At 39.8% G+C, this 21,791-nt stretch overlaps 1 protein-coding gene across 2 annotated transcripts in view; it reads right to left on the minus strand.

Annotated features, from left to right (window-relative positions):
* The window catches only part of LOC149575845 (uncharacterized), a 175,853-nt gene that overhangs the window by 45,550 nt on the left and 108,512 nt on the right, over nucleotides 1–21,791 (minus strand). The window contains exons 6-7 of one of the 2 annotated variants that reach the window (XM_089815767.1): nucleotides 20,958–21,038; nucleotides 2,084–2,163 (exon numbers count right to left, since the gene is read on the minus strand). In XM_089815767.1, coding sequence (XP_089671893.1) covers nucleotides 2,103–2,163; nucleotides 20,958–21,038 — 142 coding nt within the window. In that variant the 3' untranslated portion in view covers nucleotides 2,084–2,102. The remainder of the gene's footprint in view (nucleotides 1–2,083; nucleotides 2,164–20,957; nucleotides 21,039–21,791) is intronic. The other variant, XM_089815764.1, reaches the window with a different exon arrangement.

The raw sequence follows: 21,791 nt of genomic DNA on the forward strand, positions 1-21,791 counted from the left end.
AATAGTTTTATTTTCCTTTCCCTTGCAAGATTCCTCTCCTCTTCACCCATTTATACTTGCCTCTCTTCGGCCTTGGGTGCTTCCTAGGAGACTGCTAATAGTCATGTGATTCCATTAAATCAGAAGATTGTTTGTGGAACTATGTCTAAATCATACACAACTGGTACATATCAAGTAGCAAAAAAAAATTTAGAGGTTATTGCAAGGTAGATTTTGCACATCATAGAGCATTATATAATTTCATTGGTTGGGCATTCCTTTCCCAAATTTATAGTAGTCGATGCTTACGTAAAAAAATGATAAAAAAAGAGAGTGCGAAATAGGGTGCAGACTATAGCCTCTCAAATGCTAATTGTGCTCAATACTTAATGCTAACACTGCATTTGAAAAGAAAATGAAGTTTTCTTCAATAAAAAATGCATTACTCACAATGTGAATAACATGATGGAAAATACGTGACCAATCAAAAATGCATTACTCAATATGCGAATGACATGAGGAAAAATACGTGACTTGGATATAGAAGATATAAGACCAGGTGTTGGTGCGGAACAACCACTATGAGATATACAGCGCCACATGAACGGCTTGGTATTGAATTTCTGTGATATGCTCTAAAGTAAACAGGGAACAAGAAGAGCTTAAGAGAATCGTGTGAATGGAGAGAAAGAACACATGAGGGAGAGAGAGCTCTCCCTACAACGGGGATGGAAATATAGTCTCCCTGCTGCGATTACAAGAAAAGTGCTCGACTTGCAATTACAAGAATATTTGAATTCAAATTTTAAAAAAGAATATGCTGCTAAGGGTGGCAACGCTCATGTTGGAACATAAAGATATATATATTGTTCTCCATAGTCTTTGCACAATATAATGTTTCTATATATAAATATACATACACATATATAATATTATGTCATCATGCCTTTGATAATTTGTCAAGGTTCATACCTACCTATATATATCTATATGCATATGTAATTTTGAGAGTACATATAATTTATTTTTATCATTATATTCTCTCTAGTCACATATGTATATACTTATATATACATGTAAGTGTGACGCAGTGCAAGGCAGGAGAATCCCCAAAGGAGATGTCCTAGCCCCCAGCTATACAACCATGCAGCAAAAAGATAATAACAAGAAGCAACAATGCAAGGACAAGGAGCAATAATGCAAGATCTGATACCAAATCATAATAATATATTCATAAAATATAACTGATTACATGCAATGTGCCGGGCTGTAAGGCCTTCCCGGTTACGGCCAAATACAAAGCAAGTAATAGTTCTGCAAGATCCCTTAGGATCCAATCCCAAACCCCGGCTACTAGCCCTTCTCAAAATTCGCTCTTCCAAGCTCCTCTACTTCTCCTTGCTGAATGATCATGCCTAAAGACTTCCCCACAACCCCTACTTATACCAATCTAAGCCACAGGTCAGCCCAGAACACAAATTAAATACAAATACATAAATTAAATGCCAAAGTCGGCCTCCTACAACAATTAAATTCCCAAAAATCGATGTCTTAGTAAAATTGCAATATCTCCTAGCTTCAGATGAATTAGAACTCGTGCTTCAAACCGTAGATAGAAATCTAGGCTCTCTTCAATTCCTGAAATTTTCATCCTCTAACTCATTATAGAAAATTAGTTACACGACTTGCAACAGGCACCAAATTTCCAGACCATGCCGAGCAGCAAAAGACCATGCTGAACAACCATAGACCATGCCGAGCTCCCAAGATTCACCAAGCTCCATAACCATTAACCAAAATCCCTCTCAAACATGCAGGATTGCAAGCGAACCCAAGATGCTCCTGCATCAAAGTGCAATTCATAGATATTAGATTATCATGATGGCATCATATATATATATATATATATATATATATATATGATAAATCTATAATGGCGAGCTCAATCATAGTGTCAAAAATGAAAAGAGGTAATCATTCTTTCATTGTATTAAAGGTTTATTATTTATCTTGTTATAAAGTTGACCAAGTAGCTCATGACTGTCCAAGGTGTACTATGTTGCCTAGTCATTAAATCCTTCATCAAGGTAGTTAGAGCCCATACCTAATAGTGTGAAGATGGACTAAATTGGTGCCCCACTCCTTGAATCCCGTTTAGCAATGCTTCCCCCCCTTCGTCTAAACCTATAATCAAAATGCATTTTTCCACAATAATAACATGTTCCTTCATTTAAATCGAAATATCAATAAAATAAAATAACTGATAACTGTCACAACGGCAATCCACTACAAATCTTCATATTAAAATAAAAGTATACATTTTGCAAAAATAACAGAAATCAACTAACCAGTCATTTTTCAATGAATCAATTCAGTAATCATAACTTCCATTTCACAAGATCATGACATCAATAGTATCTAACCATTACAATGGCTATGACATTATTTTTAAAACATCAAAAATTTGGGATGTAACGCATTCCAATGGTGAACTGACTAGTAGCATCAGCTATGCCAAAACAATTCTAATGAATTTCCAAGCAATTACCTATGCATCAATCATAACCTTTGATCCTTCCATTCACAACATGCATCGTTGCAATCAAAACTTGATCATATATATGAAATCATAAGCTCAAAAATTTAAGTTTGTCAGCTCAAAACAAGAAAATGAAATGTGTACAACCTTCGCATGAAATCTTGATCAAAACATCAAATCAAAGCTTGCTAAGAAAATGTAATATCCTCTAATAGTGACTCTACCATTATCAATCATTAAACCAAAACTCTAAACTGATTAACCAAGTATACCGAATGATCATACCGAACTGCTCTGTTCTAACCCAAAAATAGCCAAACCAATATTCATCAGTGAATATCTCATGCATATCGAAATTCCAGAATTTGCGAAGATTGGAAGAGACATATTAGGATGTTTACTATCAAGCTCTATAATCACAACTTCTTCCTCTCTGTCATCTGTTCATACCAAGCTGTTCTATCCAACTGTGTACTACTTTACTTCCGGTATTTGTCAATTTTACGCATCCAAACCTTCAGTAAACTAGCACAACCGAAATATGGCCAAGTGTAGTGAATGTAGTTGCCATAAAAAACTAATACAAACCCAACAATCTGTATCAATGACTGCAATGGCTGGAAACCAAAAAAAACATCACTTGAGTCAAAGATTGAAACTATTCACTGGGAATTAAAATCCAAACTTAAAGCAGGCCAATAACTGGTCCCTGGCAGCCTTTTTCTTCCAATAGATGCCCTTTACCAAGAAATAATAGCAATATCTAATAACTACAATCATTGGATCATTCTCATACTTCCCAAATATTTGTACGGCCTATTGGATATATTGTGTTACTAAAACCTTTACTCTTACCAAATATCATATAGAATTTAATTATCAAGATTCCAAGCAACCTAAACAGGTTTCATTGGCCAGGAGAAATATCAGGATATCTTTTAGCAAAAGCTCAATAGCTTTACACCATATTCTGTTGAAGTCAATTATTGCCCTCATATTCCTAATTTCCTACTCACATATCAAACTTAGTTTTGAGGGTAATTCTACATGTCCATTTTCACATTCTTGTGTTTCCTCCACATGATTGGCAAATTCAGGAGAATTATTTGGCTATGCCAAAGCTTTTCATCAATAGTCTAGATGAATCTGATGGAGCCCATTTTTGGGCAATTCATCATCAAGAATTTTCACCCAACATGCTAAATACTGGACATCTCAATATTCAATCTGGTCTTGATCTTCAACATATGATTGCCTTTGCTGAGAAGCTGAACTTTTTCTGTTTTCTTTCATATTTCTGATCTGTTCGCAGAGGAACATACTTTGCACAAATATGAAGCACAAGCTATTTTCAAGGTCATGTGGCTTTACATGTCCTTGGCACAAATCAGACAGACTTCTCGATGGACGTCCAAACCATTTGAAAAATCGTATAGAATCACAACAGATACTGATGATTCAGGACTAAAATACAAAGATTATATAAAATAAGGAAATCAATTATTAATGTCTTGATAGGGTATGATATGATTTCTATGATGCCAAGACTAGAACGTGGTGATTCTAAGTGTTCTCCTTGATGATTGGATCATGTGATATCTTAATTTGACAGCAATTTAATGGGCTGTTAAACACCTGCAGACTTTCTGAAAATATGTGATAGTTGATATTCTTCATTGAATCAAACTACTGATGGTGTTATAATTTAATTCAGGAAACTTATGAGGAAATGGTTTTAAATCCAACAATTATAGAGGATTCTCAACAGACTTTGTATTCCACTTCCTGCAATGTGCTTATTTGTGGACCACATGCTTCAGTATTCTGAATTGGCTTCAAGATTTCTGAGCACTCTTACAGTAAAAAGGATGCAAAAGCAATTATTGGAATTTATGTTGGTGTTAAATACTATGGGGCTGTTCCATTTCCATTAGCCTAAAACAAAGAGATTTTTTTTCTGCTATTGGCCATGAATACACAAGACTGTATGAACATATGACTAGCATCAGCCAGTGAGAAATTTACACACATACAGGAGCAGCAACAGTTATATGCAGTGATAACTAGCAATGGATATGGCACCTGCAGACTCTAATTTCTTCCGATTCCAGTATTTGTATAGAGAGGAAATCAACAAGTGCACAGAATAACAAAAGCAAATACACCCATGAAGGAATCGTAATGGAGAAGCCCCTGTAGAATGAAAGAATAATCAGATTTTGAGAGTGTTTACCGTATGGATTAATTAAGCAGCGCACACAAACAAAGAATACGAACATGAACAGCAACCAGCAGAACTCTTATTATTATTCGCATATGCCCACAGTACATTATGCTTTTTCTCATATGATATGGTAATCATCAGATGAATACAATGCTTCCCGAAGGGATTATAAATACTTTCCGACGAACCTTCCCGAAGGTATCCGTCGGCTAAGTACATTATACCCGTTACAAACTGTTCACCGTCGGCTACATAACAAGAACTTTCCCGAAGGAACCCGTCGGCCGATACAAAGAACTTTCCCGAAGGAACCCGTCGGCCGATACACAATTTCTACCGACGACATCATCCCCCCCAAAAAGAAAAGTCGTCTCCTGACGACTAGCAAAATTACGAGACAATCCATACTGAAGAAGAGAAGAAATACTAGAGAGAAGGAGGAGTCCCAGAAGAGTGTAGTTGACGACGCAACTCATACACCTGGTCAGTCCGGAGGCGCAGATCTGTCTGAATCTGTGAATTAACTTCTACGGCCTCCTTCAGGAGAAGCGCAGCATCCATAACTTGTCTCTTGGCCAACTGTAATTCATGCTCTGCTGCATCTTTATCCCGGATAGCTGCGTCCTTCTCCTGTACCACTGCAGCCATATCCTTCAAGAGTTTTGCCCGCTCTGCTACCCATGCTGCCTGCTGGTCGGCAAAATCAGTGGCTAACTTTTCTCTGGCCTCTTTTTCAACTGCTAGGGATCTCTGAGCTGCAACACTGTCTGCAGCCCTATCCGCCTCCGCACGCTGCCATGCATAGTAAACTTCTTTGTACAGTCCCACGATCTCAAGTGCCAGCTTCATCATTGGAGTGTCATGCAGTCCCAGCTCTGGTTCAATGGCCCAGTCTGCCAACATCTCTGGTGTCTCAATGGTCGGCCACCCTCTATCTCCAAAACAAGTTTGAAATCGTTCAGGACAAATCCTACGAATATACGTTCGAATCAAATGCCACTCCCTTCGTCGAGTGAGAGCCTGAATGGCCACATCATGCCCCTTCTTCAATGCAGACTTCATGGTCCTGAGGTAGTCCCTGCACCTGTCCTCATCCGACCCATAATCCTCCTTGGCGAAGTCCTCGAATGACCATTCGGAGTCACTATTGTCCTCCTTATCGGCGGGAGTCACGCCCACATCTGGTGCCACCTCCGCTGCTGTTGGTGCAATCCCGGCATGTGGCGTTCCCTCCTCCTGAGACTGGGGCTGTGAAATAGGTGTTACTTCAGAATAGCTGGGGGACTGAATGGATGGGCCACGCTTGTCAGGGACGAGTTGGAACTGCTGCCTCAGAAAAATACTGGCTCTATCCATAACCTCTGGCTGTGCTGGATCCGGACACTCCTGTGCTCCTCCGTCTGATACGTTCTCTACTGGGGGTATCTGGGTTTCTGCTGACGGTGCTACTGTAACAACTGCTGCTGGCTGACTTAGGGAAGACGCCCCGGGTGGTGCTACTGGAAGAGCTTCAGGAGCTGACGAAGTCTCACGGTCCACAGGTGCGGCCAGGTGGGCGAAGCCGACCACAAATCCTGCCCCTGGTCGGACAGGAGAAGGCCGTACCCCATGTTGCCACGGTACGGCTAGTGTAGCTGCCTGGTGGGATCCTCCAGTCATCAATATCGGTTGCCGAGTTTGTCCAAACCCTGGAATGGGAGCCATGTGCAGACCCCGAGGTGTCAATGCGGAAGTCATAGGGACTGTAGTACGCGGAAAAAGCAAGGGAGTAGACGTGACGATCTGAACCTCTTCATCATCCTCGCCCTCCCCCTCGTCTTCTTCCATACTGTCTTGCTCAGAAGATGTCTCCTGTCGGCCACTATCACTATCTCCTGCCCTGTCTACCCGTGGCCTCTTTTGACCTGCTGAACCCTTCTGCCCAGGGATTGTGTCCAAGTGCTTCCATTGCATGATAGGAGGTTCTCCTGGAGCTAATGGTCCAGACTTCGCCTCTAACTCTTCTGATGGAATCACCCGTGCTATAGCATCCAAAACTAGACCAATGGCGTAATGAGGCATATAGAATGTCTTGTGCTGGAGAGTCATGAATTCATGCATCCGCTCAGCTAGTACAGACGCCCAATTATACACTTTTCCAGTCATTATGCCGTTCATCATAGATACTTGCGGAAATGTGATATCCGATGCCCTAGAGGATCCCGTAAGCCTGCTTTTAACCAAGTCCATTAAACACCGCCATGGCCCTTCTTGAATGTCAATTTTCTTTAAACCCCTTCCCTTGGATGTCTCGGCTAATGCCGCCTGTTCTGCTTCAGTCAAATCCCCACAAACTAACCTGATTAAAAATAGCTTCCCATCCTTTGGAATTTTTTTCGGCTGAATCTTTCTGCCCTGCTGCCCTGGAATGCCAAAAACCCGTGTGAAATCTGTTGCTTTGAATGATACCACTAAGTTCCGTCCCAGATACTGAAATGTGCTTCTGCAAGAGGTTCTGTCATATGTTTCAAGCATGGTACGCAGATACCCTTCATAATCTCGAATGCAAAAAACAGGCATTTGAATGGCCCATTCCACCTGCGCTTTTCTGATGCTTGCTTTAACTGGATGGTCCTCAGGGGTTTCTTGCCACCATTTCCGGCAATCTGTGCCATTTAATCCCTCAAATTGTATAGTCTGTGGTGTGACTTCTGCTGCTGGAGGTGCTACCGGCTTACGCTTCTCCTTGTTGCTACTCGAACCCACATTCAATTTGCCTATACCTGCCATGCTCCTCCTGGCTTCCTCAAGTTTGGCCTGCACTAATTGTTTTTTCCACTGCCGTTTACCTGCAGACTCCATTATCTCTTTGTAATGGTCTCCCCAAATCCGTACAGTGAGAAATGAGTCCGTACGGTGAAGAGTTCTTTCAAAAATATGTATGGAAAATCCCCATCCGTACACGCAGGAAGAGATAAAAATCTGCTCAAGGTAGAAGTTGGAAGAAAAATAAAATAAGAAGCCGTACCTCCCAAATTCGTACCAAAGTTTCCCTCCTCAAGTCCGTACGGTGGTTGTTTTTAGTACCCGCCTGTGAAAAATGCCAAATCCCTTCAGTTCCTCTCTTCCTGAAATCCGTACACCACAGACTGTATTTCGGATGGAATCTGCACTGCCTGAAAATTGTACAAATTGTGGAAATTTCCGTGCATACAAAAGTTATAAACCGTACAGTGCAAGAGAAGTCCGTACGGTGAGAATTAAGGTGTTTTGTGAACCGTACTTCACTTTAGGAAATCCGTACGGTCTCTTTAAAACCGTACCATTCCCCAACTTCCGTACTTAAAAACCGTACGGCACCTTTCACACTTGTGTTCCTTTGAAAAATCCGTACGATGCAAAACCGTACGGTGGCTTTAAACCCGTCAGAAAGCCGTACGGTCAGAAATCCGTACGGTATCCTTTTTTAAAAAAACCGTACTGCCTTTAAGAAATCCGTACGGTGCAAAAACTGTACGGTGCTTTTTTTTTTTTTTTTTTTTTTACCCGCGCTGTTCTGGACACCCGCGCTGTTTTGCACACCCGAGCTGTTTTCTGCGTCCGCGTTGTTTTCTGTTTCCGCGCTGTTTTCAACACCCGCGCTGTTTTCTGCTTCCGCGCTGTTTGGTGAAGAAGAGGGTTTGTCAACCGTAGCTGTCCGTTCCGGAAGTATATCTCGGACGAAGAGGTCACTCCACGCTCGTGCTCCTTCTGCACTCCGAGCCGTGCGAGTCGATCTGCTTCCGTCAAGATTCTCTTCCCGTGGCGTATGCAGGTTCAGAAACTCCTCCCTCGCTTCTTCCACCAAATCAAGCCGTTGTCGAGTCTCTTTCAACAATCCTTCCGCACTTTTGCTTCTGTCGGAAATCTTCTGAAACCTCCTTCGACGCTCTATCTACTGAGTCAAAATTAAATTTTCCTGCGCAACGCGTATGTCATCTTTTTCCTTTAGCTTACTCTTGTCTTTGTTCAACTGATTCGGCATTTAATTCATCGCCGCCTGCCTGCGTGCCAGATCCATCGGGCAACGGCGCCAAATGTTTACCGTATGGATTAATTAAGCAGCGCACACAAACAAAGAATACGAACATGAACAGCAACCAGCAGAACTCTTATTATTATTCGCATATGCCCACAGTACATTATGCTTTTTCTCATATGATATGGTAATCATCAGATGAATACAATGCTTCCCGAAGGGATTATAAATACTTTCCGACGAACCTTCCCGAAGGTATCCGTCGGCTAAGTACATTATACCCGTTACAAACTGTTCACCGTCGGCTACATAACAAGAACTTTCCCGAAGGAACCCGTCGGCCGATACAAAGAACTTTCCCGAAGGAACCCGTCGGCCGATACACAATTTCTACCGACGACAGAGAGCATACAGAAGGTAGCCAGCAAAATCAAGAAAGGCTATGGAGAAACATTTGTTGACTTTCATTCATGTTAACAAGGGCATAATCTAGGCAAGCATCTACAGCGATAATATATTGGTCCAGTCTGACACAAGGAAGTATCCGAGTGAAGTGTGAGTGAAATCTGGGAGATCACGATACAGTATTCTCTATCATGGAGACTTCAGCACTCATCTTTCACAAAGCCGCTGGTAATTGTTTAATGATATACATCTAATGATGCTTCATGTGTTCTGCAGGTCTAGACTATGTGCGGCAAGGACATTCTCCCGGATGATGCTCAACCCGTGAAAAACAAAAGCCAGTGGATGTGATGGAAAAGCAATAGAGAAAACAAATCTTGGATGCAGGTCTTGAGGGATATGCGTGAACGTGGAAGTTTTTAAGGAAATTAAAATACACATATCGTGAACTGATGAATACATGCTCAAGCATTGGATGCAAAAGTCATGGATTTAATGTCAATGGAGGATATAAGGCACCAGAATCATTAGGCCATCAGTTATATTTTGATATAATTAAAGTCCTATTAAGTATTGAATATTGGTTAGTTTTTAATTATGAAGAGGTGCAAAGTTTGGAAAGGCAACCAACACCCTTCAAAGTGTATAAATATAGGCCATTGGAAAAACGAGACAATTCATATTGATATATTCAAAAAAATTATATATTCTGATGCACTTATGATGTATCATATTCTCTGATTGGCGAAGAAACGAATTCTTGATAAAAGCCCGTGGGTTGAATCATTGGGTGAGTTGTGTGCGATCCAAATAAATTCACAATAGATTGATCATCTGTAAGGAGTGTCTTTATTGTGATTTTATTCCTGGCATAATTATTTATTTTAAATTTCCGAATTTTAAATTATTATTAAGTTGTGTCCTTCATAAATATTTTTATTTATTCTCTATAAATATTTTAATGTTTGGACAAGTGGACTAGGTCATTATTGCATTTTAAACTTGATAAATATAAATATTGTGAAATATTTAATTATTTCCATATTTATGTCTAGTTTTTCTCCATATCTCAAGAGTTAAAGTGCATCCTAGACTAGTTTAGAATTGCGTTTATATAATTGATCCATCACGTCTGAATTCTTGAAATTGTTTATAGTTTAAATACATTTAACTTTATAAAGTTGTACGTTTCAACTTATATTATTGACTCTGATTGCCCATTTAATTAAGCACTGGTCTTTATATTGCTCTTGATTCATGATTCATATGCTGGCAATTTTTTCATCTTTCCTTTGAAGAGTTAATATATTCATTTATTGCATTAATCTATAATTATTTTTTATTTAAAACATTATCACATTTATACAATCATTTATTTTTGTTCTCAATTCACAATCTACAAGTTTGAAGTTTTCTATAATTCTTGTCATTTGGGAAACTTTCAATATATTTGCCTTCAAATCGATCTTCTATAAGCATCCTGGGCTTAAGTGTGTTGTTCAGGATCAGGTACACCTACCTTGTTCAGGATCAATCCCGTCAAGTTGGCCTTAACTAGTTGGATATCCTAGCATCGAGCAAGCAAGGCTCGTAGGATTCCAATCTATTGAGTTTCTCAAGATCTGCTGCAAATGTAATTGCATTGCCTTATTGGTATATGTTTTCCAAATGCATTCATCTCTATTTGTATGAGGAATAAACCAATAAGAGACATGTCCCTTCATGGGACATGTCTATTAATATAATTAATATATTAGTAACTTAATCAGAGTCATACATATATATATATATATATAAACTTTTCTCTGATCTCACAGGTTTATCCTACTAAAGCTACCAAAACATCAACACTCCCTCTTAGCTAGGGAGGATAAACACAAGAGTAAATAACAATTTTAAGGATATCTCAAAAGATTTTCATCATTTGGTACGACATTTAATATCATAAGTATTGGCCTTCAGAATATCAACATATGATAATCACCAAATACTCTAAGTAATGCTCTCTAGAATATCAACACTTGATATTCACCATGTATTCAATAAGGTAATGGTCTGTATAACATCTACATATGTTATTCACCACTATAATATCATATTTGAATATTGGTCTACAGAATATCAACGTATGATATTCACCAAATACTTTGAGTAATGGTCTTCAGAGTATCAAAACTTGAAACTCGCCATGTACTCAACAAGGTAATGGTCTATAAAATATCAGCATATGATATTCACCATTTTGATATCATATTTGAGTATTGGTCTACAGAATATCAACGTATGATATTCACGAAATACTATTTGAATAGTGGTCTCCAGAATGAGATGCAAGATATTCACCAAGTACTAAGAGTAATGGCCTCTAGAATATCAAGTTGTATGATATTCACCACGTACTCTATGTAATGGCCTCTAGAACATCAAATTCGCATAACAGTCACCATATAGTCAAAATGTTTATAAGGTATGTGCACACGCATTCTCATAATGCTACCATATAAACATCCATCATGCAAGGTATAATCTATCATGATCTTCATAGACATCATAAGACATCCATCATAATAGAAAAATTAAGTTATTGTAAGATCGTCACCTTTCAATAACTTTTACAAATACAAGTGATAATCATTTGGAAGTCGTCACTTCCTCATGATGTACATAGGAGGTAGGCCCATTAAATCACATAGTCACAATGTTTATTTATGAATCACAGTCCTCTTCACTGCTACAATTTATTGATCACCGGAGAAGCCATCACAACATGGTTTACTCCCTCTAAGTCGATATGTTCGAGATCACCAAAGGTTGACTTAGTCATATCCTCTATCTGCTCTCTCTTTTTCAAGATTTCCTCTAATGAAATGTCAGACTCCCTTTGAATCTCATTCTCCCTTTTCCTACAATAACATTCTAAAAGGAAAAGATCAAGGCAAATAACTCATATAGTATACATAGGAATACAAATAAGAAATTTTAAAAATAAATAAATATAGTACTCATGATATAATAATAAAAAATACTTATCTCAATAAATATCCTTTGGAAGCAGTATCTCTAGAAATGGCTTCTTTTCATGAAGCACTTCAATTACTCATATTTAGGATGATAAATCCTTCCTAGGATGTCCACTCCAATGGAATGATAGTGCACTTATATCTAAGTTGATATAAAATCTCATTTCTCTTTAATATTCTTAATAGTCAATACCAAATTGCTCCCTCCTTGTATTTCTAAATGACAATGCATATTGTTGAGTCTTTGTCGTGGGCCCTCCTTTCCCACGTGGCGCACCCACTATCTGAACATAATGTATATTTTAAAACATATTTAGTGCCTACTTAACATACATATGTATGTTTCCACATACATTCTTCCCACGGATGCCACATAGACATATATTCCATCGATGTTTTTATTTAGAGCATCAACACAAACATGCACCAGAGTGAATATCCAACAGCTTAGGTTGGGTACCCTGATCTGAACACACCCTTATGCTCACAACCTGAAATCTCACACTCTGCATCTCCTAATGAATTCTTCCTTGCTTCCTCTCCACGATTGAATGTGCCCAGCTAGTGCAAAATGTCATGAATGATTGCTTTTGTAGAAGTCACACTCAATTCGAATATATTGGATGATCTGTTTCCCTTGCTAGTCAACGTCCCTCGCATCATTTTATTTTATTTTATTTTTCAAAGTACAAATTTTCATATCACCATGCTGATGTGTGCGATGTTGTATACAAGGCCCGGGTTGGTTGCTTTTCCTGGATTCACATGTCCTTCTCCCGTTGTAAAAACGTCTACTGAAGTGTTGGTGGCAGTGTCAAGGATCGACAATCCTTTGTTATAGCCCACGAAGGTTTCCGGCAAGAAATGAGCATCTGCGATGGTTGTCTCCCCTTAAAGCACACTTCTCAATCGTCTCACGAAAATTCTAAAGTACACTGCCGCTGCAACCTCTTAAACTATATATGTAGATTAACTACAACTACCTATAGTTTTCAAACTCAAGATTCACATGCTCTTCATAAAATTCCCAATATATCATTCTGAATTGGAAGGAAGCTTATAAACTATACTCTTGAAGTCTTTCCGAATCCACAAAGGTTCAATGCCCATGGGCCATTGCTTTGCTTTTAGTGGATGTGTTCGTTGGTGCTCACTCTCTCTTTATATCAAAATGTTCTCTAATTTTCTTTCATTTGCAAACTAGGCTCTGATACCATGTTGAGTTTCTTAGGATCTGCTACAAATGTAATTGCATTGCCTTATTAGTATGTGTTTTCCAAATGTACTCATCTCTATTTGTATGAGGAATAAACCGATAAGAGACATTTCCCTTCATGTGACATGTCTATTAATACAATTAATATATTAGTAACTTAATCAAAGCTATATATATATATACATAAACTTTTCTCTGATCTCACAGGTTTATCCTACTAAAGCTACCAAAACATCAACACAATCTGCAGTTTTGGGAACCAACAGACTCGAGGCCAATAATGTAAAGACCCTTACTATAAAGGCCACTAAAACCCTCAAACTGGACTTAGGAATTTTGTCAAACAGTTGGCATGTAACCGAATAAGGCTGCAATATTACTAATTGTTGTACAACGAAACCTCAATATATGATGCCAATAATGTATGAACAACAATTCCAGATTATAACACTACCAATCTAAGAGATAGATGACAATATGAAACTCAAATATGAAGTCCAATGCAATTATGATTTTATGACAGCAAATAGAACTGATTACAATGAGAGACTGTCACAACTATGCACTTCTAATACATCAAGCTCTTGACAATGCAATGTTATGACATGAACAATAACCCAGTTCAGATTTGGAATGCAAATGACGAAACTTTTACAATAGTTATTAATGACTGGAAATAACTATTTATGCAATGACAGTGCTGACTGTTCTAATCCATAACATGCAATATTTTGGCAATCAAAACTTCAATTTGTGCACCTGAAATAGCTCCAATTTTGCCGGATATGAATGCTGAATTAATGCCACACGAAGACCTCACCATCTACCCCAAACCGACTCACAAAATTGCTGCTGCTGCCCAACTGACAAGGCCGTACAGGTACGGCCTGGTACGGCTGCTAGATAAAAATACTGCAGCATTTTTTTGTCACTTCAAAAGCAATAAATCTGGGCGCCTAGGGTTGCTGAATAACCCCCTAAAATATGAAATTCATCCGTCAAGCCAATTAGGAGTTATGAGCAAAAACGTGGGTCCAAACCCTGGACTGGCAGTCTGAAAATAATGCACAACTGTGTCTTCAAACCCTGTTAATCAATCCACAAATGCTAGGGCACAACTAAAACCCTTATTCCAACCAAAGTAAACCCTTATAACTGAATCTCAATGAAGTCCAAATGAGATGGCTGAATTACCAACTCCTCAAATGCAACAATTCAGGTGATATTTCACACCCTCAAAGTCGCCAATCCAAGGGAGTGATTCGTTCCCAAAGATCAAATAATAATTTGCAGACCCAAGAGACTACAAATTTGCTCCACAATGGAAGAAGTAGAAGAAATCTCAAATCCAAGCATGTCCAAAATGAGAGGCCCAGCCCTCTATTTATTCACTTTTCTAAGAAGTTGCTAGAACTTCTAGAAACATCCTTTATAAAATCTCATTATAATGCACTTTTTCTAGAACTTCTAGAAACATCCTTTATAAAATCTCATTATAATGCACTTTTTATAATAAAGTAATTTTATAAAATAAAAAGTGCAACTCAACTTAAAATTATAACATGTAAGCCCCAATAACACATAATAATAAAATATAACCTCTTAACACTTCTTCAAGAGCAAGATATGACCATCTGATCCGCAAAATTGACTCTCTCTCCACACCATTTGCCTACGAGAGTCTGGAATAGGCAAAATCCATGATCAATGTCATGTCGAACTAAAGAGGGGACATTACAGTCCGCCCCTCCTGAAATTGCTTGGCCTCAAGCAATCTCAACGCCGGGTGCTGCAAAATAGCTTCCCCCTCCCAAGTAGCATCCTCAACAGGTAGATCTTTCCACTTAACCAAGTATTCTCTGATCACTCTTCTGCGAAGCTGCTTTTCTCTGCTCTCCAGGATGGATTCTGGCACTAAAATCAATTTTCCCTCATCGTCTAAAGGAGGTAATACTGCGGAAGGCACCACATTCTGACCCAACGCCTTCTTGAGGCGGGACACATGAAACACGTTGTGCACCCTGCTATCTGCCGGAAGCTCCAACTCATAAGCCACCTCACCAATTCGCCTGATAACCCTGAATGGTCTATAATAGCGTGGCTTGAGTTTCTCTGCACCACTCTTCTTAAGAGTAGATTGCCTGTATGGCTGCAACATGAGGCAAACCATATCATCCACCTCAAAACTACACTCAGTCCTCTTCTGGTCTGCATACTGCTTCTGCTGGTTCTGAGCTCTCGCAATATTATCTTTGAGAGTAGCAACTATATCCTTACTCTCCTGTAATAATTCTCCTGCACTGGGTACCCGGTTGTCGCCCAACAACAAATCCAAGAAACTAGGTGCTTCATAACCATAAAGTGCCATGAAGGGTGTCATCTATATAGTGATGTGATATGTAGTATTGTAACAATACTCGCAGAGATATATCCATCTGACCCAAGCTCGCTGCTGAGCTGCCACATAATTCCTTAAATACCCTTCCACCCATTTGTTCACAATCTCCGTCTGACCATCGGTTTGTGGGTGATAGCTAGTCCTGGGTGTAAGCTCCGTGCCACATAACTGGAATACCTCCTGCCAAAAATGACTCATGAAACGGCTATCCCTGTCACTCACAATGTTCCGAGGCAATCCATGTAATCTGAAAACCTCCCGAAAGAAAACCTCTGCCACCTGAGCTGCTGAGTGGGTAGTGGTGATAGGAAAGAAATGAGCATATTTTGTTAATCTATCTACCACCACATAAATACAATCCCGTCCTTGTACCTTGGGCAAACCTGTGATAAAGTCCATGGAGATGCACTCCCACTTCCTGTCAGGGATCGGAAGTGGCTGTAGGAACCCTGCCGGATAGGTGTGTTCTTGTTTGTTTTGCTGGCAAACAAGACACTCTCGAACGTACTGCAAAACATCAGCTTTCAGCCCCTTCCAAGTGAACCGCTCTCGAACTGACCTGTAAGTCTTGAAGTACCCGAGATGGCCTGCTGTCGGTGAGTCGTGAAATGCTCTCAAAATCAGTTGCTTAACCTTCGATCCTGGGACTAGGTAAATCCTGTTCTTGTAAATGATTAAATCATCTACAAGTGTGTATCTGGTATCAATCACTGTTCCCTCCACTATATCGGAGGCCCATGTATCCCTGGCATACTCTGCTATAATCAAGTGTCGCCAATCCTCTGATATTTGAACCATAAGAGTGAGGTGTGGCCTTCGAGAAAGAGCATCTGCAACAACATTCTGAGTTCCCTTGACATATGAGATGTCAAAATCATATGCCTGCAACTTACTTACCCACCTTTGCTGGCGGTCATTCAGGTCCCGCTGTCCCAAGAAATGCCTCAAACTGTTATGATCAGTTTTAATACAAAACTTGCTACCCACAAGATATTGTCTGAATTTGGCCAAAGCATGCATGATGGCCAACATCTCCTTATCATATATACTGAATGAATGCTCGGGGCCTCTGAGCTTCTTGCTCTCATAAGCTATGGGGTGCTTATTCTGCATAAGTACAGCACCTACTCCCTCTCCAGATGCATCACATTGAAGCTCAAATGGCTTCGTGAAATCAGGTAATGCTAGAACTAGGCACGTAGTCATTATCCCCTTAAATCTCATAAAACAGTCCTCTGAGTCCACACAAATTCCCCTTTTTTCAGTAGATCTGTCATGGGAGCTGCATGTCGTGAGTAGCCACTGACAAACCTGCGATAGAAACCACATAAACCAAGGAACCCCCTCAACTGTGTAAGGTTCTCTGGTGGAGGCCAATCAACAATAGCGCGAATCTTTTCAGGATCCATCCGCACTCCATCTGCACTAATAATGTGTCCCAAATATAACAGCTCGGTCATCCCTAAGTCACATTTGGACTCTTTTGCATACAAGGACTCCTTCTGTAAAATGCTCAACACTGTCTCCAAATGCTCTAGATGCTCCTACCATGATCGGCTATAGATCAAAATGTCATCAAAAAACACCAGCACGAATTTCCTCAACTAATGGTGGAAAACTCTGTTCATAGTGGACTGGAAAGTGGCAGGTGCATTGGTCAGACCGAAAGGCATGACTACAAACTCAAAGTGCCCACAATGACATCTGAAAGCAGTTTTCTCAATATCCTGTTCACGGACTCTGATCTGGTGATATCCTGTTCTCAAATCAATTTTCGTGAAATAACAAGCCCCATGCAATTCATCTATCAACTCATCAATGCGAGGAATGGGATACCTGTTCTTAATGGTTCTCTTATTTAATTCCCTGTAATCAACACACATCCGAAGAGTTCCATCCTTCTTTTTTACCAAAACAACAGAAGATGCAAAAGGTGACTTACTTGGTTGGATGTGCCCCATAGCTAGCAACTCCTCGATGGTCCTTTCGATCTCATCCTTGAGTCGCTTTGGGTGTCGATATGGTGTGATCATGATAGGCTTAGCACCTTCCTCCAGCTCAATAACATGCTCAATGCCTCTGTCCGGTGGCCTGCCTGGTGGAATCTCACTGAATGCCTTTTCGTACTTAATCCTCAATTTCTGAATATCAGGATGATATTCCGTCTTATGTTGCTCCTCCTGTGTAGGTGTCAAAGTACAAACTGCTGCCCACTCTATATCATTATGCCTAGTTAATCTCTCCAGCCGCCTAAATGAGATAGTCCTGATGTCTCCATTACGGATAGCCTTAAGCACATGAGTCCTACCATTCACTTCGAATTGTATCTCCATATCCTCTAGTCTTAGGGTAACCACCTTCAATGAATGTAGCCACTGCATTCCAAGTACTATATCCATGTCACCCATGTTGACCACATGATAGTTCGCCTTAAACTCATAGTTGTTCAGGCGCAAAGGTAGGTCTCGTACCATCCTGTCACAACGAAGAGTGTATCCATCAGCTACCTTGACTCTTAGTCCCACGAACTCCTCAGTAATGATTCCACGCTTCTCCACGAATCGTGCATCAATGAAATTATGTGTGGCACATGTGTCCAATAATGTAATAACCTTCTGCCCAGCCAAAACTCCCCGAAGTCTGAAAGATCCCTTTCTCTAGATACTAGACAGTCGTGCTTCCTGTAAATGTAGCTCTGTTCCCTGCTGTTGCCCTGCACTATCTATCTCCTGCTCTCCCTCTGCTTCATCAGGATCCTCATCATGATGTTCTGAACTATCTGAATCTGAGCCTTCGTAATAAGCCCACATTGCTCGGTTGGCCTTCCCTTTTGGCCTCATAGGACAGTCATGGCCATACTCATACGGGCCTTTGCAATAGAAGCATAGCTTCTTCCTACGCAAGTCATTAAGTGTCTCCTTGTCCAACCTCTTACTTTCCTCCTTAGGTAGTTGTGCCTCTCTATGAAAGGGTTTCCTGTCCCTATCTTTTCCTGAAGGGAAACTCTTTGCCTGGAATTTATTTTTAGAAGTTGAAGAGGAATCCATGTCACGAGCTTTCTTAATGGCTTCCTGCAAAGTGGGAGGGTTGAGAGCTTTAATCCACCCTCTCAACGGATCAACTAGCCCATCCATAAATAAAACCAATAGCCTCCGTTCAGATACATCTGTTACTAACACTGCAAGTTTCTGAAATTTTGAAATGTATGTTTCCAATGATCCCCATTGTTTAAGCTGAGCTAACTCCTTGAAATGGAGTTGTGGATCCTTCTTATCAAAACGTTCAATCAGTCTCTCTATAAACTCCACATATGAGGTAATGTGTGCATGACCCATAGTGATCATACCATGATGCCACCACTTGTGTGCTAACCCATCCAGGTGAATTGCTGCATACTTAATAGCTTCTTCCTCAGACATAGGGTTCAATTGAAAGTATGTGTCAAGTTTTTGAACCCAAGCTCTTGCTGTAGACTTCCCCGAGCCATCATAATATGGTAACTGAAGTTTCCCTACTTTCTTTCGTAGCTCATAGCTCTGAGTCCTGTCATGTCCACGAGGCATATGCTTCATCCGCACATCCATATACTCTCTAAAGGTGATTGCAGCTGTAAAATCTGGACCTCCTGCTTTCCAATCTCTCCTCAGCTGATCTTGTATGTCAGTGATCTGGGGTTCTGGTACTGGCTGCTCTGGAGCTCTAGGAAGGAACGTGGGAATCATAGGTCTCGAACTCACTGTCCTAGCTTGCTGGGGTGCATGACCGAAATTGTTCCCAATTTGTTCGCCTCCATTATGTATCCCATCCTGATTATTCCCATTCTGATTGTTACCATTCTGATTATTTCCTCCACCTATGTTAGCGTTCAACCCCATTTAACGAGCCATCATCTGCATCATAAGCTCCATTCTCTGATTCTGTTCCTGCGCTCTTTGTTCGGCTAATCGCTGTCCCTGTGCCAAGGTGTCGAATAACTGTAAAAATCTTTCCTCTCGCTGATCTGGACCGGCATTCCCGCCTCTATCCATATTGTAGTCGTAGTCTTGATCAAAGAATACCTCCCCTGTGTCTGTATGACTGGATTCTATGTCCACCTGTACAGATGAGCTAGACTGTTCGCTCTGCAGGTCTGAAATCCTATCTTGTCTTGCTTTGGTATTGCGGAAATTATAAAGCCTCTGTCGCATGCTCAAACATAAATGTTCTGATTTTAGTGTTTTGACATTTCGTCAAACACTTTCCCTTCTATCTAGCTGTTCCAAATTCCCTATAAGACCTCCACAGGATGGCAGGACTTATAGCTCTGATACCAAGTTAGTAACCGTTGTACCAAAAGCCCGGACTGTTAGTAAACGGCACCTCCCCGCATTAAGGGGGCAACCCCAGGATAGCCTCGCTAGCAAGGACCTCGGACACGTGGTAGCGACAAACCGCACGGACAGACCTACGTCACCTTCCGTTAGGGGCCCACTCTGGGGACATCACAAATAAATAAATACTTGCTTTGTAATAGAGATACTTATTGATAAACTATTGAAGGCCCAAAACTCATGATATATAAGTACCGAATTACTAATCATCACATTCTAAGGGCATGTCAATTACAAGAATCTCCATTTTAATGATTGATGCTTTTGTGTTACTTGAAGCTGATATAACTGGCCCAAGAAATGCATCAAACTTATATAATGACATACTTGCGTTAGCAGACAATCTCAATAGTGTTTCAAGTTAACATAAAAGCCTAGCCGTTAGCCATGTCCTGCTGCTAATACATACTCTCAAAAGAAGAAGTTAATCCATTCTAGGCACAGTCTACTATGGCATTCCTGTACCAAGGACTTAGCACAGCATGTCAACCTTGCTTGTAGCATATGATGGTTATAAATTGTTGTCATGTGGCCTTTTGATCATCGTGCCTTTAATACAATGTGTAATTATACTTTGTATTTGTTTACATTGTTTTAAGATCCTGTCATTCTATAGTGATTTTCAAGCCAGCATGGGATATGAGGAAAAGTTAACATCTTTGTAGAAAGGATTTTGATTAGGTTAGCTAAGAATCAACATAGGATTTATCAGAAAATTTGAAGAAAAACACAAGCTAACCATGTCGTGAATTCTTTTGAGATATCATTCAAAATCTCAAACAATGTAAAAACATGTATAACAGACGTACCAATGTAGATGTGGACCTGTAGCTAAACCCGAGTCACCAACTGTCCCCAGAAGATCTCCAGCTTGAACAACCATTCCATTTCTACACAGTGGATTACCCAAAAAAAGAGGGATGATGTTAGAACCAGTATTTGGTACTACACGTAATGTTAAAACCAAAATATATGAAAGACTTTTACTGAAATTATGAGCGACTCTAACCAGAATAAGCTCATATATAACTTAGTTAGGCTGAACTAGTTCAACATAAGAGCATTCAAATCTTATATATAATGTTCGCTTTGTTGCATTTACTTCAAATTTGCAAAATGTTTTAAAATAGGGACCTGATTATTGAAGGCCAAAGAATAATCCTCGTTCAAATTACTAACTTTGTTGCAATATCTTGAGCTTAAAGTTGCAATATATTCTGATGCAAACATTTGTTACATATTTGTGGCTTGTGCAGACATGAGAAAGAATATCAAAATTGGGGCCATATTTGCCATATTTGCCAATTTTGCCAATTTTGCAATATGTAGGTAATGATGACACTATAAAGTTACTCATGCCAAGCTATTAAGAATTCACACCCAAAATTACTCCTGAAATACATGCAAACTTGTTTAAAGTATCATTGGTGGGAACCAAATTTCATTTATTTCACAATTTGGATGAGAAAACACATAATCTCCTCCAACTAGTAATTTTTGAATCTAATCTTAATAGGGGTAACTGGAAAAACAGCAATTAAAAAGAAAAATGAAGTCCTCTAGCATTCTTACATCTAGAAACATTCACATCTTGGCGTCTTCAACCTGATATAAGAAATAAAACATCCAGTCCAAACTAGCCA

The sequence above is a fragment of the Cupressus sempervirens genome, chromosome 1 (genome assembly GCF_028749045.1).
Source record: "Cupressus sempervirens isolate cs-2001-9-10 chromosome 1, ASM2874904v1, whole genome shotgun sequence".
Classification (NCBI taxonomy): domain Eukaryota; kingdom Viridiplantae; phylum Streptophyta; class Pinopsida; order Cupressales; family Cupressaceae; genus Cupressus; species Cupressus sempervirens.